The 19,212-nt window shown below is 44.5% G+C and overlaps 1 protein-coding gene and 1 long non-coding RNA gene across 2 annotated transcripts in view; one reads left to right on the top strand and one right to left on the bottom strand.

Moving 5' to 3' along the window:
- Window positions 1–1,157: 1,157 nt before the first annotated feature.
- LOC117895174 lies at window positions 1,158–6,667 on the bottom strand. The gene is made up of 3 exons (XM_034802637.1): window positions 4,748–6,667; window positions 3,194–3,265; window positions 1,158–2,543 (listed from the first exon to the last, which is right to left on the bottom strand). Exons 1-3 carry the CDS (start codon window positions 5,546–5,548, stop codon window positions 1,716–1,718), a joined length of 1,701 nt encoding a protein of 566 aa, XP_034658528.1. The 5' UTR covers window positions 5,549–6,667; the 3' UTR covers window positions 1,158–1,715.
- A 2,379-nt stretch (window positions 6,668–9,046) lies between these two features.
- The window catches only part of LOC117895182, a 47,465-nt gene continuing 37,299 nt past the window's right edge, over window positions 9,047–19,212 (top strand). Inside the window, exons 1-2 of the long non-coding RNA XR_004648901.1 lie at window positions 9,047–9,452; window positions 17,289–17,368. This is a non-coding gene — a long non-coding RNA (uncharacterized LOC117895182). The remainder of the gene's footprint in view (window positions 9,453–17,288; window positions 17,369–19,212) is intronic.

Raw genomic sequence — 19,212 nt, forward strand, 5'->3', positions numbered from 1 at the left:
GACAGCAAACTGAGCACTGAAATAGCAAATTGAGAGCTTTACATGTCACAGATAGCAGCAGCAGCAGACGCAGGTAAATAAATAAATAAATATGAAAATTAATAAGCTTTAAAGTTGCATACATTTTAGTAGCAGATCCAAGAGTTAATTTGAGCTAAAAACATGCCTCAAACATGCCTTAGTTCCTTTTTACAAAGTCTAATGTGGCATAAACAAATTGCCCTAAGCATAAAATCCATAAAAAAACCATTTTTTTGCTGTATATTTCTGAATTGTTTATTTAGCAATTAATGTTTGCGCCCCTTATAGAAATTTTGCCCAGTTCTTTGATACAGTTGAGAGCGTTTGTGATTTATGTACGAGGAGACCCTCAGCGCGTGTGTGTTGTGGGGGGGGGTTTGATATGAATATGAATACGAATATGAATAACCGCATCGAAGGCGAACAACGAGGCTCATTGTTCTGCTCGCTTGTTGCTCAATGGCTGGGCAACAGTTGGAATAATTAGTCACACAATTGATCTCTTTTTTTTGCATAAAGCTTACTTAATGCTAGGAAACCTGCGACGAGAGGCGTGATAGTGCGCCATAATATGATCAAAGCTGCGCCATTATTGGAAAGTGTTGATTGTGGTGAGAATTTATGAGAAAGTGAGGATTCGGCAGTGAGTTTCAGTGCGGGTCTTGTGGGTGGAAGTTGGAAATTAAGGAACGAACTTCTTATGGCTATCTTTGGGTTAATTTCTATTTTTCGTCAGGGTTTATGGCTGTATCCTAGCTGAGAGCTGAACCCATCCTAACCCTCGATTTGTTGCACATCTTTTAAGTACTCTCAAATGCAAATTTGTCACAAGCACAACCCCAAAACCAATCCCCAAACCCCCACCCAAGTTCGTACAATAAATAAATGCAATTTCGAATCATTTTCAAAATGAAATTCAACATTTTCGTAATTTATTAGGCTGCTCGCTGCACACACACAGCGCACAACAAAAATTAAGATTTACACATTTCATGTTCCATTTGTCTCTCGATGGTTGTTTTTTTTGTTTAAGCTATTTACAGATTTAGTTTTTAAACATTATGGCTCTGCTGCAGCTAATTAAATGTACATGTTTGCTAAGGTTTGTTTTCCATTTATTGGCAATTATTATGCACTATTTTTTGTTTGATTTTTATGCATAAAGATAACAAGACTTAAGTGACTACAAAAAATATATAAAGGCACCTGAGTTCAAATTGTTATTGCCAAATGATGTATATCAAAAATAAAGTAAAAATCAAAATAATAAAAATCAAAATAATAAAACGAAAATAATTATATATAGATAATCGAATAACGATGATAATAGGGCATAAAGATATACATTCATTTGTATGTTTAACGTAAAGCATTTATAATTAATTCATTTTATTTAATGGTATGTTTGTTGCTTCTTCAACTCCCTCGCTTGCTCTACGGTTTGACTGACTGACTCCCCACAGATATCATTTATGTAGATAGTTGGTTAAAGTTTTGTTTTTTGTTATTTGTTTTTCCCTGAATGAAATGCTCGCCCCCTGGTTTCCAGTTTCTCCCCGCCCCCCGATTGTTGCTTTGCTGACTAGTGCGTTGTCTCTCCACCCCTTCTATATATGTTTTGCTTTTGCTTTTGCTACTTCAACCTCCATTTGGACTACTTCTACTACCGGCTATGCGCCACTTTCTGCTAGTCGCTACTGCATTTTGTACAGCTGCGGTGGCTCCTTGGTGGAGGGTATGCCCTGATCGTAAGCACCGAGCTCTGCCTCGTAGAGCAGATTGTTTATGAGATGCTTGACGGCAATCTTTGACTTTGAGGTCTTAAGTTTGCGTATGGTTATGGCCACGTACTCCCCGAATACGCCGTACTCATCCGCATGATTGGCACTCAATCCTGTTTGCTTGGGCGGTGTGACGCCGCTGCTGGAGCTGCAGTTGCTCGATGTTAGGGCCGTGCCTGTGGCCAGCTCTAAGGATGTGTTGCTCGTGTTGCAACTGGAACCGTTGTGGTTGCTGCTGCAGTTGTTGTTGCTGTTGTTGGTAGTGTTGCCGCCGCCGCCTCCTGCCAACGCCGAGAGATCACGATCACGATCACGTTTTTGTGCCATGTTTGTGGAATGTTTTTGCTGGTTTTGTTGCTGCTGCAACGCTTGATTTTGTTGCTGTTGTTGCTGTAGTTGGGGATGCTGCTGCGGTTGCCCGTTGCAATTGTGGCTGTGGTTAAAGTGCTGCTGCAGCGCATGAAACGCGAGCTGGCCGTGGTTCATCTGCTGCCCCTGCGATTGCGATTGCGACTGTGCCTGTGCCTGTGCCGTCGTCGCCGGCGATGACGACGTCTTGATGGGCGTCAGTGTCAGCGCCCCCACAACATGCTCCATGCCCAGGACCACGCCCGCACCATTCTCGTCCAGCGCCTTGCGCTTGCGATGATTGTAGGTGAGGTCCGTTGGCTTGTAGTAGTTGATGGGCGAGGGCGTGCTGCTCTGTCTGTCCAGCATGCCCATCTCTGATTCGTGCTCTATCTGTGAAAGAAAACGCGAAAAATATTGAAGGGTTTTTCTAGAAATTTACTGAGGAGCTCTACTTCCTATCTTAGTCAAGTCTGTGGCCCTGTTTCATCATGCAAAGATGGGTCTGGTCTGTCGAATCAAAAAGAAAACACCGGAACCTGTTCCCACCAATGACATTGGCGTCTGACGAAATCTGTGTCAGGTTATTTCATCAACTTAATCGCCAGATGAGCATCGCTCTTATATTATTCTAATAATATCGTCAGTCATTCCCATGGGTCGATGCCAAGTCTAAGGAGCGTTAGGTCGTACCTTGATAAGGAAAATGTCAAAAGTCGAGGGACCTGTCTGTGAATGATTATGTCTTGGGAAAGTACTTATAAGGCTTTGGAAAATCCAAACAAAATTTCTGTAATTTCCATTATGTTGTTACAACTAATTCAACGAATTGTTTGGTACAATCCCGTGCCATTCGAAACTCTACAAAAATATTCTCTAATTACTCCCACGAAGCCCACTTGATTTGACGGCCACTCGAAAGTTAACATAAAAACAAGTTTAAATTACGTTAAAAACAAAAACAAAAAAAGAAACATAACTTCAACCTGTCGGATCAATTAAAGTGCGATTAACAGTCGGATCGGTTTGGATGGGGTACTTACAATTTCTGTTTTCACATCTTCGGCGCTGATTCTACAGTAATTCTCTCCGTCCAAGTCGGAGGAGGAACGTGTCTGCGAAAGATCAGGAAAAAAAATAAAAGAGAATTAGCGGAGAATTCGCCAGACGAACAGACACAAAGAAAAAGTAATAATAATAATAGCAGAGGTGTAGTGGTTCCAGTGGGTTGGGGTGGGAAGCCAGAGAAATAGAAAACAAATTAGAATAATCATAAAGAAGAGCACACAGATGAAAAAAAGATCACACAGATGGGGCCCCAAGTCTGAGACGAGTCGAGTCGAGTGGTGGCGCAGAGCCGGGGCCGCTGGCGATTGAATTAGTCACGGTGGTGCAGGGCGGGACGGATCGGAACGGAACGGGAGGGGCCAAGTCAACATTGAAGTGGACCAACGGGTAGACGGACAGAAAAGAAAAACAGACAGACGTGAGACGAGTAACCAAAACACACGAAAAATCAAACGAAAATAACACAAGAAAAAAAGTTTTTAATAGGCATCGAATTTTGTATGCCCTACTACGAAAATGTACCTCTTTTATGGTTCAATTCTAAACCATTTTATGTTTATATGTTTTAAACCAATTAATATTGCTAAAAGCAATTGAAAATATATAATTTACATGACAAAATACTAAGCTCATGCTCAATCTCTCCTCGCTTCACCATGCACCCTGCATACTTTTCGCTGCAGTGTATTAAATAAAAACCGAATGAGCGAATGGAGCACAAAGCAAACATCAGCAAAAAGCAACAGCAACAAAACGCAGTCCAGCAGCAAGTTGCTGTATTGGTACTGCTGCTGCGCTGCTGCGGTTTTGGTGGGCGACCAAGCATTGATGAGCGGGAAGGGATGGGAATGGGAGGATGAGATGGTGATAATGGGAAAGGGGCAGGGTCGGTGCAAAACGTGGGGCTGCCGATTTCTACGGCTGATGCAACACCCATACACATTTATGTTCGTGCATGTATGATTGTACGTGTGTCTATTTGTATGACGGTCGCAACAGAAGCAGCAGCAACAGCAGCAGACAGCGCAATCAAAGCCAGTTGACACTCACACCAGTGCACACTGGCGCCAATACAAGCTTCTCCAAGCGCATGCGACGCAATAGCCACAACCAAGCACAGTGGGACGAAGAAGAGAGACGACAAGCATTAGAAAAATTTAAGAAAACAGTTTAAAAGACTGCAGCAATAAGAAAGATGGATTATATGGTTCATTCATAATCTTTTTGGATCAAGATCAAGAAATAACTTTACTTTAATGAAATTACTATCTCGCCCCACTGTTTGCGCCGATACCTCTGCCTTGCTGCTGCTTCTGAGGAACCGCTAGACAGCGACAGCGCGTGTGCTGCTGGCTGCCGCAAAACAAGTCAAACCACACTCACACACACACACAAAACTCGCGCGCGCATGCAAAGCTCCAACGAAAATTTTACACATACACATGTATGCATACAAATGTATGGACACATGTGTATGCAAAATATGTAAAATCAATAGCGTTTTTGAGAGGGGGTGGGGGTGTGCTTACCACAGTTTCTGAGGAGCGGGGACGACGGCAGCCACCACCTGTATCGCCGCTCTCGTCGAGATCTTCCTCGGCATTAACATCCCTGTCCAGGCTGAGATCCCGCTCTCGATCGCGGTCGCGGTCCCTGGCATTGGCCGCTGCTGCAGCCACAGCAGCTACAGTGGCAGCGATGCGGGCGGCAAGCTCCTCGTGCTGCTGCTGATCAACAGCCTGTTGATGTTTGCCCACTGCCGTCGCCGCTGCAGTCAGCTGTTCCAGATCCAGGCTGTGCATTAGCGTCAACTTCTCTTCCGTCTCAGGGTCCACGTCTGGTTCGCAGTGTACTCCGTCGACGGTCATTACGGTTATGTCTCCATCCAGAGCACTGCCGCCGTCTCGCTCTCCGTCCAGAATGAAGCGAATGGCCTCGTAGGCGAACCACATGGGCTGGTACAGCACGCCCCGGCTTCGCCCGCTAAGCACCTTGCCGTGCTCTCGGTGGAAGGAGCTGCGCAATGACTTGATCTTGGAGCGAATTGAGCGGATTTCCGTGCCGTACTTCTCGCTTAGCAGCTTCAGGGCCTCGTACTTTGTCTGCTTGATGTGATATCCCTTTGTGTTGGGGTCCCACAGCACCCGCTGACACCGGTAGTCCTCTATGAAGCCCAGGATGGTGGCGCGCGACCATTCGACGCGGTCCACAGGTGTTGGCGTCGGTATTGGGGAGGGCGGCAGCGCCAGTGGCAGTGGCAGAGGCAGCACTATGGCATTGGAGTTGGCATCGAGCTTGTACTGCTGCGCTGCTGCGGCGCTGCTGGACATCGTGGTGAAAGTTTTCCTGTGCCCGCTCCCCCGTGCAGCTGCTGGTTGTGCTCAATGGTGGGGCTGGTTGGGTGGTGTTGTGGTGCGGTGGTACGGTGTTGGAGGTGGGTGCAATGAGGCTGAGGTGGGTAGGAGGTGCAGGCTGATGCTGCTGCTGCTGCGTCTGGAGGTGGTGGTGGTGGGAGAGTAGAAAGAGAGAAAGAGAGAGGAGGCAGCAGCAAAAAAGGCGAACGCAACGCGACGACGAAAAAGCGTCCACAACACGTTGCTTTTGACTTTCGACTGAGGCGGTGGCGGTGGTTGGCGGTTGGCGGTTGGCGGCTGCTGGTGTGTGGTGTGGTGTGGCAGAGGAAAGAGCAGCGGCAAGTGCGGCAGCGGCGCGTCCAAACGGCAGCTCAGCTGCACTTTGTGCGAGAGAGAGAGCGAGAATGTGAGCGTGGAGAGCGAGCCAGCGAGCGCAGGCAGGCAGGCGACGTCAAAACGCTGTCGCTTCGTCCAAAATCAACGCAAAGGTGTGCGACTCTCTCCGTCTGTCTGTCTCTCTCCGTGTGTCCGTCGTCTATCCGTGTGTGTGAGTGCTGCTTGCAGCGGTGGCAGCAGGCGGGCTTTTTTTTGCGCGACGACGGAGACGAAGACTGAGAGACCTGTTGTTGCTCGACTGATAATGCGCGACGCGGTGCTTTGTTGTTGTAGTTTGTCGTTTCTATTTGTTGCTGCTGCTGCTGCGCTATCAGCTGTTTTATTGCATGTGGTTGTTGTTGCCGCACTACGTGCGACGCCGCTGCCACTGCTGTTGCTGTTGCCACTCGGCTGGCGGCTACTTTGCGTGCTATTGTTGTTGTTGTTGTTGCCGCTACGATCCCCAACACCAACACACGTTCCTGTTGCTGCTGCTGCCGTGCCGTTGCTGTTGCTGCTCGCTCGTTTTGTCGCCGCTTCGTCGTCGTCGGCATTCGGCGCTCGTCGTTCGCTGTTGAAATCACGATTTGTACTAATTTCACATATTTAAACTGTGTGTGGCATGCGCGCTGCTCCAACTGGGGCCGGTTGGTTGCTGGTTGCCGCTGCCGCTCGCTGTTGCTGCTGCTGCTGTTGGCCGTAAGTTCGTCACTTGCTTTTTCGCTGCTCCTCCACCGCCCCTCCTCCCACAACCACAAAGCACTCTCCCTCTCCACTCTTCTCTCCACACACACTCTCTCGCACACACCTTTCCAACCTTGTGCTTGTTGTTGCCTCGCTCGTGTCGCGAGTTGCGATCGCTGCTGCTGCTGTCGCTACCGTCAACAGCAACACGTTGCACAGTGGGCCCCGTTTGTTGGCTGAGCCTTCTGCGCATGTGGCACAGGGCTGCCAAGAAAAATATCTGGCACTTTAGCCACAAAAGTGATGGCGACCATGATGCCAGAGCCTGGAGAGGCAAGCGTCCATATACCACGCGTATGTATACATTTGTACCTATTAATAAACAGACATATGGCTACAGTGTGGCAAATGTGACTGCATTGTGGCAAGTTTGATTGCTTGCCACAAAAATATGAGTAGCTTCTTAAAAATGAATTTAATTTTAATATTATATAATAATAACTCGCATGGCATAGTAACCCCAATATCAAACATTATCCAATGCATTTTACCAATCCCCATGCCTTATGTTCTTTGTCCCACTGTGTTTCGGCAGTCAAAGCTGTAAATATTGTTGCTGTCGCTGCCTGGTCCTGCCCTACTCGCCCGCCTCCCCCCTCGCTTAACACTCAGCAGCACTGCGAGAAGTTGTTATCGTTGCTGCCGTCGTGTTGTTGCTGTTGTATTTCGGACAAAGTAAAAACGAATAAAAAGGTAAAAACCGAAACGCCCGAAAACACGGTAACAAATTTAGCGAGTCAGCAAAATAACAGAAAAAGAATCAAAAAAGGAATTGCATTTCACGGCGAATATGGATGTTTTTGGGTCTCTGTTACTTATACCCTACACTGAGAGTGTTACTATTTGGTTCAGAGGTGTGCAACGCAGCGTAGGAAACATGTTCAACCCATTGGATATCAAGTCTTTGTTGGAAAGCTTGTTAGATGTTGAGTTAATTTCATCTGATATTTAGCCGAGTCAAATCACATAAAAATATCATTATGGAAGATCGACTTTTAAGGGTATTAACACAGCGGTCTCCTACTCTAATTCTCTTTTTCGGTTTTGCTTTTGTTAATCATGAGGATGGTTGGTTTTTTGTGTAGAGTGAGGAGAGGCGAGGCAGGAAAGTTCTGTGGCTCCGAGACCCGAAGTTGCCGTCGCTCACGTAGGCGCAGCGCAGCGGCCACTTGTCTTCGTTTTGTTTTTGCATTTACTGTTGACATTAGACTTTATGGTTGCTTGTGACCGACCTGCTCTCCATGCTCTCGCACTCTTTAGCTCGCCTACACTCACTCTCTTGCTTTGCTTGTCCGTGTCCTCAGCACGTGCGAATGTTTTCTCATTTCGCCGAAATTCGTTGTAACTGCAAGTGTGCAGTGTTTGTGTGTGTATGCGGGTAGGACGGGGACAGAGTGACTATGCTTATCAAGTTGTTCAATCTCTCTCTGCCTCCCTCCAGCTGGCTGTGCTGTTGAGCACCGCTCCCTCCACATACAGCAGTTTCATATTGCGGAAGCTTTCGCGTCTGTCTTGCCTGCTTCTTCTTATTTTACTCTCCATCGCGCCTTAACGGCTCATTATCAGGCACTCTGCTGCTACCGACGTCGGCAGCGACGTGTTTGCCGCACCTACGATAACGGCATTAAGCTGACATTTTCATGCAGCCCGGGAAACCAAACCGGCTCCTTGCAACCGATCCCCCCCCTCTGTTGAGCAAGCATAGTGAGTCGCAGTCCGAAATTGGCTCTGCCTGCGTCAGCGTTGCGGTGCAGAGATTTTTTTTGCCATCAATTTTCGCCTCAAGTTGACAAATTGACGTTCAAAGTTGTTTGCGCTGCATTTTTAGCCACAGTTTTGGCTGCGCTGCCTGTTTTTCCTCCTTCCATGCCCCTTCAGACAACACAGCCAACGGTACCCATTGCTCGTTCCCGTTCTGTTTCTGGTTCCTTATTATGTTAAGATTTTCCACGCTCTTCTTGTCATTTCGCGCTACCTTTAAATGTGATTGCCAGAGAGCGAGAGTGCGGGAGAGCGGTTAGTTACGTGTGTGTGTGTGTGTGTGTCTTTGGAACTGTCGAATTTACAGTGGGTAGAAAAAGATTATGCAGAAACAAAACTATTCCGGCCTTCCAGTGAATGGAAACTGAAAATACAAAACACAAGTACATATGCAGTCAATATGTACACATTTAATACATATTTACCTCAAATAGGAATTAGGAATCATTGTTGCCTTTAAAACAGTTATCAGCAGATGAAAACTTGTTTGCTCCACTGTCCGTTTGCGGAATACATAAATTGCAATTTCTGTTCCTGCTGTCGCTGCCGCTGCCGCTGCCTCTGCTCTGCTGTGTTTTTACTGTTGTTGCTATTTCAGTTTGTCATTGCCATCTAAAATGCATTGAGCTGTCACATTAGAGAAGCAACTCGATACGTCAGTCCCCTCGCTGCCGTCCCTCTCTCTCCATCATTTGCACTGCTCTGCCAGTCTCCATTCAGCTTCACTGCGGCGCTCTGTTCTCCTGCTCTCACTCTCTCTCTCTTCTTCTGATCGCCTACCATCCTTCCATTAGCGGACCCTAAGCATTTTACTCAAAGTCGTGAAAGCATTGAAAGCGCTCTCCTTTCTTGGTGTGCTCGTTTTTTTTGTCAATCAATTTCGAAGGTGTTGCTGCTGTGGCTGATGTTGCCCGTGGATGTTGTTGCTGGTGCTGCTACCGTTTGTCGTTGCGTGCACTTTAGTGGAAATTGCTGTTGACGTTGGTTGTATGGAATACTTGTAAGTAAAAATACATATTTTTATTCAATTTCCAACATCACGTCGTCGGGACGTCGCCATTGTCAACGCTGCAGTCGCAGTCAGCGTCAGCTTTGACGTTGGCGTCCGCGTCGCTGTCATTGTCTTTTGTTATTTTTGCAATTGCCCAGCTCCCCGACTTCTACTCCACCCGCTTTGTTTTTTTTTCTGATGTTTTTTCTACTCTTTATTTCTGTTTTTCTTTCTTTTTTTTCTCAATTATGCATCGCACAATGCTTTTCTCTTTACTTTTTTGCACCTCTCCGCGCCGGGAGGGTACAACCGTGCAACGGTTCAACTGTTTAGCCTGTCGCGGATTAGCCGTGCAGCTGTCGCTGCTGCTGTAGCGCTGCTGCAAAAGCATTTCCTTGTGCCCGAAGCTCTGTCCCGACGCTGCTCTGCTGCCGCTGCCTCCGCCTAGTCGCCTTCTAAATGAAGTGGGCTGGCAATTTTGTAGCTGTGCAGGGTAGTCATGGAATAATAGGGTATATGCGGTTTCGAAAGTTGTATGTAAGAGGCGGAAATGGAAAAGGTTTGAAAATATGTAAGCTGATTAGAATTATGGCTGAGGAACAGTTCCACGTTGGGATTAATTTTTCGTCAAGTGTTTCTTTTAAATAATCTCCACTGACAACATAGAATTAATTTCGAATTAATTTAAATTGAAGTCCATTTTCAGGCAGGGTATTCCATAGTCGCAGTGCCGCAGATATCTTCTACTTGTTGTGTACCCGGCTAAGCAGCAGCTCCTGAGTGAGTGAGTGAGCGTTTACTTATTTACTTAGTTGCCTGAGTTTTGCAACTGATGCGTATCTGATGGCCGGACTGGTCTCTCGGGGGCCCGGTTCGGGCTTAGGCCTGGCCTGGCCTGCTCTACTAGGTGCTAACGGGAAGTCGCCGTTGAGTGAGCGGCCAAAGGAAGTGCATTTGAATGAATGCACATCTGATAAAGCCTAATACCCATAGACAGCCAACGCATTTGCAGCACTCACCACCAGCCCCCCCTGCCGCCGGGATTCTACTCACTCGACTGGCCAAGGCACTTGGGGAACTGTTTAATTAACTTTTTTGTTGTTGTTGCACCGATTTTGAGCCAACGCCAAACACAAACCATGCGAGGCGTTCAAATGATTTGTGGACGTGCCACATGGAACAAGGTTTAACGAGGAAGAGGCTCCAATAAGTGTAAGACAGAAGTTTGCATTAGTTCTTGTCGGTTTAATTTCTTTTGTTTATGCAATTTTTATAGATTTATAAATCAAGGGAAACTAGTATAAAGTGGTGCAATAGTTCCTATAGCTAGGCTCCTGTAAATACCCAAGAACATTTTGGTATATTCCCGTAACTAAATATTTCCCAACCCATTCTCATATCTTGAACTGAAAAGCAGCGTCTTCCTGTGCTTCTTTTTCTGGCTTCCCATTCGTTTCTGCAAAGTTTTGGCCATTCATTTAATTAGAATCCAAATCATCTGATAGGTACAAAGACCCTAGTCATAGTTTCCCCTCTCCGGCACACCCCTTGCTTGCTTTTCCTGCTGTCCCGAGGGAGGTTTCTATTGACATTGTTCGCAAAAGTTTTGCCTGGCTTCCATTACTCTCTGGGTAATAGTTGGGGCAGGGGTTTGCCTTTCAGTTGTTTTGTTGCAAAGTTTCACAATATTTTTTGTGCTGAAAAGAGATGTTAAAGGGTTGCAAGAGCAGCGGCGGACAGAGAGAGAGAGAGAGAGAGAGAGATACCCCGGTCCGGTGAATGATAACGTTCTGTGTGTGTACAGTCGACGACACCCTCTTTCAATTTCTCGCATCAAACTTGGCTATTACGAACGCCCCAAACCCCCCCTGCCATGCATTGTTCTCTGTTTACTTTGCTACTTTAGCTCTTAAAGGAAGTTTCCAGGGGTGTTAGGGGCAGCAACAACCCCCTGGGAACAACAACATCTCGCGTGTCCTTCGCATCCCATCCATCCATTCATTCATTGACACAACTCCATCATTAAAACTTCAATGACCTTCCTGCCAACGAGATTCGTGGTGGATGATGATGATAATGATGATTGCTTTTCGTTGCCGATTCAAACTCTGACTCCTGATATCTCTCTGGCACTCGCTCATTCAATTTGGCACCGAGCTTCCCTCTTATCCTGAAGTTTGGCTGCTGCTGTCTTCCGTCAGCTGCTTCTGACATTCTATTACCGGCTCGGGGTCTACATATCTATGAGAACTATCTTCATCTGTATCTAGACACGCATTAAATGCTTTCTATTTAATGAGTTCTCCCCCGCTTCGCTTCCGTTTGCTCGGATGCTGCTGATTTACATGTTTCTCTCTCTGGTCTCTGGTCTCTGGTCTGTTTAATTGCCCGAACCCGGACTTCATGGAGGAGTATCCGGCATATGCTTGACCTAATGGTGTCTTGCTTTCAGTTCTTTTGGCCGAATCTATCACACGAGCGAGGTCTATGACTCATTTATCATGTGTCAGAATGTTTAACTAAATGGCACTTTGCCGAAAAAGTTTACTCTGGAGTCTAGATGGTGGGGTTGCCTCGAGTAGAGGGTTCCATGGTGTGGTGTTTGCTAAGTAGTTAGTTTTAATAGTTAGCCGCCTCTCCGCTGTCCAACATAAATAACTCGCCACGCAACTTGACCACCGCCCCCTGCCTTGTTGTCAGGAAAAGTGCTAACAATCTTCCAGATACTTTTCTCGGACGTTGTTAGCGTGATGAATGAGCCACATACGGGTGGGGGCAGCATAATTATATGCAGGAACAGTTCACAAAAGGAGCTTCGCTGACCACAAAATATCTTAATCAGAATATTCCATTCAGCTGCCACAGGGGGAGGGAAAGAAAAGGGTGCCAAATGGTTGCAAAATTTATGGGCTTCACCCTTTTTGTGTAGCATTTGGAATAGCTTAAAGGCGAGACATTTCAATGAAATTAATTTACATAAGAAGGCGTATAAAAAGGCTCTCAAAACAGGCTTCAACTGCTAGAAATATGGCAAAATAAATTAGTAAATATCGGCATAAAGCAGAGCAAATATTTCTGAGCATTCCATGGAAGTTTTCCAATTAAATAAAGAGCCAATGAAGCAGCAATAAGCCGCTAACCTTTAAGGCCCACATCTGTGTACAAAATATATCCAGGCGGGGAATACTTATTGCATTTTGGCATATCAAAGTTTAGGCATCACATTAAGCAACCATTTGGGATAGTTTCCTGAATGTGCGAAACATTCAATTGGAAATTGCAGGCGCCTCAAGAGCCCTTTGGCTTGAGGGGAGTGAGGACAGAGTCCTGGGTGGATTATGGGACAATTGTCGCTGTCGGGGGGTTACAATTTGCATCTCATAGAACGGACAACGTTATCAGATGGCTGGGCGAATAAAATACTTATATAATACATTCCACAGTGCCATTGCCATTGCCTTGGCCATTTGCCATTTCCGTTTCGCTGAAGCCCATCCTGGACTTGGGCTTGGGACCTGGAACGTCGCACATCATTCGCCTGTGCGTAATATCCTGCTCCTGCTGCGTTTTATGTACCATTCCTCGGGGGTTGGGCCCAACACTTTTCGTAATAAGTGTATTTACTTTGGCCTCGGTATCGCGTCTCTCCTGCTCTTTGTGTGTGTGTGTGTGTGACTCTGGGAATGGGTTTCGTAATAATGGATTTCATTAAGGCAGGCAGGACAATGAGGCACAGGCCTTCAGCTTCCTTTTGCTCTCGCTCTCTCGCTCTCTGTGTGTGTGTGTGTCCTGACATGGACGCCAATTCAAAGTACGCCATGCGTAACAAATAAATTCATTAAGCGCAGCCAATGCTCAGCGTCGACGCTCAAACATTATCATCAATGGGCAGAGGGCAACAAAGGAGCAGCAGCAGCAGCAGCAGGACCAAAGGATACCACGGGAGGTGGTCGAAAGCTAAAGTAGAGACGGGGACGGGGGGCACGGTGGTTAGTGGAACCGGTAACCGGCTGACTGAATGATAATAACAAAAGCCGCTCGGCTTGGCACGCGTAATTAAGTCGCATGTACTCGTACGATACCCGCACCGATAGCCGAGGAGCCAGCGCAGTCAGATGCCCCCTGACCGGGCACTGAGAGAAATTAGGAGTTACATTTAGAGTTGTTAAGTCAGAGATCAGTGTACAAGAAGAAGGGGAAGAGTGGCAAAAGTGGGAACTTGATAATGATGGAGAAAATATTTAATACAAATTTATTTCTTTACTTTTAACTTAATTTCCGATTTTAGTTTGTGTTTAAATAAAACAAATTTTAATTTAAGACGCAAAGAAAAATAAATAAAACCATATTTAAATTTAAAAATTAATTTTACATACAAATTAAAAATTAAAAAATGTTTGAGTGGTACATAATGGAATTTACTTTGATTTAAATATAAATTAAAATAATAAATAGACTTTAAACACTCAAAATAGATTAAATAAATAAATATTTGTCATTTTGCCGCAAATATATTTAATATAAATATGTAAATTTTTAATAGAAAAAAATTTAATTGAAAATTGTTTGAATGTCTATGAAAATATTTAATTTTAATAAATATATAAATAAATAATCTTAGATGAAAAATAGATTCATTTAATTTGAAAATTATTAGATTTAATATTTTCATTGAATTTAACTTTTTTTTAAATTAAATATTTTCATTCATTATTTCACAAAATAATTTTATTTAATTTCCTTAAATTTACATTTCATATTTTCATATTAATGATTAATTGTATATATTCCTAAATTGTCTTTGTTTTTTTTCCCATTTTCACTAAATTTCTCTCCGTGCATCATTCCAATCAGCCCCTTCCCCCGCCACACCTCTTCCGAAATGTCGGCTCGATGTTTATGATTATGGGCAGCACCGAAAAATGGGCAGGAATCGTGGCCAGCAGAGGGACCCAGGCAGCTCCTGTGACCAGGATTAACGTGAAATTGTCAAGTGTTTTTGTTGTTGTTGCGGCTGCTGCCTGCTGCTTTTGGTGTTCTTCTTCCGGTGTTGCGACGTTTAATTAAAATGTATATGAGCCGTGAGAGAGTGAAAGATGAGAACACATTCCAGGAAGCAGCAGGACGAGGGCACAGGGCGGGGTGCTGGGTGTGCTGCCAACCGCAGAGCAAAAGTTATGGATGCCCTGCGATCCGCAGTCGCATCATAAATTTCAAATTAATCAATGGGCTTATGAGAACAACAAAGTCCTTTGGTCCCCACCCGAAAAACCAAGGCTTAAACGAAAATTGAAACTTATGCGTGCGGGCCAGGCAGTGTCTCGGGAAGGACCCTACGAAATGCATAAATTCCTTGAGCCTAGCAGATTTGCTCCTCTCTCATTTCCAGGGGTCTTATATGACAGCCCGACACTTGGATGCCTGATGGATGCCCGCCCGGCGTGCGGTCACGGGGGAAGGGTTTGAAGCTCGCAAATTGTCGACGCAGTTAACGAGATTCGACTTTAATTTGGGCTGCGGGGGCAGCTCGTGAAAGTTGTGTTACACTTTGGTAGCATTTTATTGCCAGTTGATATCGAAGTGGTATTTGTGCAAGGAATTGAATTGGTTAATTTTTGAAATGGAAAAAGTTGTTGCTGTTTTTAGAGAATTTTTGAAGTTTTTACCAATAGAAAGGGAACTTTAAAGATAAATTCATTTATTTTTATGGGAAATTCTTAGGAAGTTTGAGAAATTCTGTAATAAATTTACAACTAAATAAAAATCATAATCTAAAGCGAATTTGAATACGAAAAATAATATTAAAAGCATTTATTTTAGGTGGGAAATTTATGAAAGAAAATAGCTAAAGGAGAATTTGGGGGCTGGCAATAATATGCCTTTTAAAAGCAAAGACTTTCCGCTGGGTTTTCCCTTAAGTGGATATTAGGAACCTAATTATGTGATTTAAGCACAATTTCCGACTGTTTGAAGGGTTTTAGTAGGATTATTCCAGGATGTTCCTTAAATGTACATTCTAATAGGGGAGATGTATTCAAATATCTATTTGAAATACAATCCAAACAATTGCTAACAAGAAATATATAATTTACCATTTAATGCATCAAAAATCACCCATTAAATGTAAATCAAAGGCCTTTCTCTTCATATCTTTGCCTTCATCCCAGAGCTTACATGACCCTCCATCAAGAGGTTTCGCTAACAACCCACAGACAACCTTGCAGAACCAGACCATTGTCCAATTAGTCCGTCAATTCACTTCCTACTTACAGTCTCGACTGAAGATAAAGTGCCCCCAGAGGGGGTTTAATTTTGCAAATAGATTTTTATATTTGTTGCACTCGCATTACCTGAAAGTGCCTCAATTTCAATAGCAATTAATCTGGGAAAAATTATGTAATATTTAATTTTATTTTTACGATTTTACGCGCAATTCGAATGCCGTCATATTTGGGTTCTGCTGCTACCTCGTGGATGGGAGTTCTGAATTGGGCGCTGTCGGCAGGCATTTGGATGGCTTTTGGCTTTTGGCTTTTGGCGCCGCGCTAATTGCGGCCCTTTTCGGACTGGGCGGATGGTCGTTCGGCTCTTTTAGATTCATTAGGCCACAAAATTGGAATTTATTGCGCAGATTTGAAAGCCATACACAAAGAGCCACGCCGGCGTCCAGCCGCACACGTGTGCGACGAAGCCCAACAACAGGCGAGGAAGAGGGCAGAAAAAAAATGGTAAAAGGTAAGAAGTTGGATGGAGGAAACCCTTTTTGCCAGAGCAACAATAATGGAGTAATGGGCTAATTAGCCAGATCCAAGGCAGAGCTCGAAAAGCTGGCCCAACAATGGCTCGGCAAAGTGTTACAAATATCACACTTAAGGGGCCACAAAAAGAGCTCGACCATGTATGGAGCGACCACCCGCTCGGTGATTAATCAAAGGCAATAACCATGCAGCCAGCCCGACTAGAACTGTTCATACTTCAAATGCGTATCCGCAGCAACAGTCGACTGCCCTCTCCCAACCCTCGATCATATGCAAATGCCCCAAGTGGCCGCAAAATGTTGAAGGATGTGGCCAGAAAACTAAAAAATTAAATGTATTTACATAACTCTCCCACCCCAACAAAGAGTCCGACGTTTTGGGAACTGCCTTGAATAGCGCGTTTGCATTTCTCATAATCATAATTTACGCCAAAACAAAAAAAGGGCCTACTCCCTCCATTCGCGGCGTCACTCAATGGGAACAGCTGACAGTAACGGCCGATACAGTGGTTGCTGCTGGACATTTGAGTGCTCATAAATTTGATTGTATTATGAGATAGGGAGACGCATAAAGACGAGAGAGAATGAATGATTATTTACAATGTTTAAGAATTTCAGGTGCCTTTATAGAGCCTCTAAATATATATTCTGCATAATTTTGTATGCAAAACAGGTTTTTTTTGTATAATTTGTACAGGGATAAGCAATCTATATATTAATCCTTGAAATTTGCTCATTAATATGACTTTTTAGTTGACTTTTAAATGGTTTTTCTTTTAATTGGGTAAACTATTATTTAAAACCAATAAATCAAACTATTCTTGAAGTGAATTTCGCGTGTAAAAATGTGCAAAAATTACGTCAATATGTAGTGGATTTTGTAGATTTTTAATGCATTTCAACTTAGCTTTAGCAAAAATAATATTCTTATAAGAAAAATAAATATTAGATTGCAAATTTTTGTAGACAAAATTAGTAGACAAAATGTACCCTGATCGGATCGCCTTAGAATATCTTAATCATATTCCATTATTAATATTAATATTATCAATTTAATTAATTAATTTTTATTTAATTTCTTCTTTCAGCTCAGTACCTGCATTACATCGAGTGCTCCAATATTTTCAACGCTAAGCCCATTCCCACAGGGACACTTGTTTATGCCAAAGTGAGTACAATTTTCTCTATCACACCCACTGTGCCGCGGAATACCACGCATATGCGTGATTATTTTGCGCCTCGAAGGCGGCCTGAAAATGTTAATTAAATGATTTTCCCAGCGAGGCAAACAAAAAAAAAGAGAAGAAAAACAAAAGTCTCGATTGTGGCCAATGGCCACCGGTCGCTGGCCACCCTTGGCTGTGGCCGCACCACCACCCTGGGCCGGAAAAGTGCCTCGAATTATGCATTACCAAGAGCAAAGGCAAAGGCAAAGGCATTTGTGGCAGCGGCAACCCACGCATATATTAGCGCTCAGATAGCGATCAGCGTCGATTCTGGGCCTGGGCATGGGCCTGGGAGCGGGTCAAATGATTTTGCATATCGCTGCTAGAAATGTTACAAACACAAAAAATGTCATGCGTAGCCGCAGGTTCGCAGGTCTGTGGGGTTTGCTCTGGGGTTTGCTTGAGTGACGACTGACAGCGCCTCGAATAGGGCCAGGGCACGCACAAGGCTGACTAAGTGGCAGCAAACGGACGGGGCAGCGTCAGGTGAGGCAGCAACTGGAGGAGGAGGAGGAGGAGTGTGGACCCAGAACTGACCCAGAGCTCGCAGCCCGCTTTCCTCTTCACACGTCAACGCAACAAAGCCGAAAATTAGTTAACATTTTTTGGTATTTTGATGCCCTTACACCTGCCAATTAGCCACGGGGTCCATGGGTTTGCACAAGAGTCCGAGCGAAAGAGAGCGTGAGAAGTGGCACCACTACCTGAGAAAAGATCATTAGGATGGCAGGGCAGAGGGCCAGAGGGCCAGAGGTCACAGGAAGTCCAAACAGAGCGCCTGATTGAACTGATTGATCGATGATGCTCCGCAGACTTCTGGCTGTCTGTCTTTGCATTCAATTTAGTTGTCTTATAAATGATCTTGAAATGGTTGCCCATTGATGTGGGGACATTAATCTTAATTGATATGCTGACGAGACATAAAGGTTGCGCGCTGAGTAAAAATCAGGCACATAATTGAGATGAGAACAGAAGCAAATTTGGGTTGGGTTTGATGCTGTCAGGGGCTTATTTTGGCAGCTTTTTAGGGCTGGAATATCGTAGAGAAAGCAAAGGATCAGCTAAAAAAGAACTCCCTTGATCGTGATTGATCGAAATTTATGTAATTTTCATCACAAGTAAAACGTGAAATTCTATTAAGAGACTTCGAGTCACGTTACACATTTATTTATGGCTGCAATCAGCAATATTTATTGATACTTTAACTACAAATCGTGTGCGGATTGTATTGTCAATGAGATCACGTCAGCGGCTTGTACTCTGAGAATATGTAAAATTAATTGAATATTAGGTAAATAAATTGTGGTAAATCGTTGGGCAGTTCGTGAGTCACGTGACGTGCATTAAATAAGTTAAAATTGTGGGAATGTTGAAGTTCTTTAGTTAAAGATTTATTTAAAGCAAAGTTAGAGCATCTGCAAGTCTACTTTTAATGCTTAACATTTATTCCAATAAAGTTTTGCCGCTTTTGGCAGTGGGCTGGTGGGAGTGGCAGGAGCTCCACTTTGCCCCAACTTCTGCTTTGGGTTGACGGCTGGACGAGTGACGGGCGGGGGCGGTGGCTCTCCGCTGGCTTTGGCTTTTCAATTGTTGCTAATGAGTGCCACAAATTAATTAGGTTACTTCGTTACGCCGCCAACGTCGCGTCGCTGCCTCTGCCTCCGTTTTTGGACTCTTACATGACCATCGGGTTTTGTTGTTGCTGTTGCCGCCTTGCCTGGCCAGTGATAGTTGCTGCAAATTAGCATAAATTTCTCTTTCTCTTTCTCTTTCTTTTTCGTTTCAT

The sequence above is a fragment of the Drosophila subobscura genome, chromosome J (genome assembly GCF_008121235.1).
Source record: "Drosophila subobscura isolate 14011-0131.10 chromosome J, UCBerk_Dsub_1.0, whole genome shotgun sequence".
Classification (NCBI taxonomy): domain Eukaryota; kingdom Metazoa; phylum Arthropoda; class Insecta; order Diptera; family Drosophilidae; genus Drosophila; species Drosophila subobscura.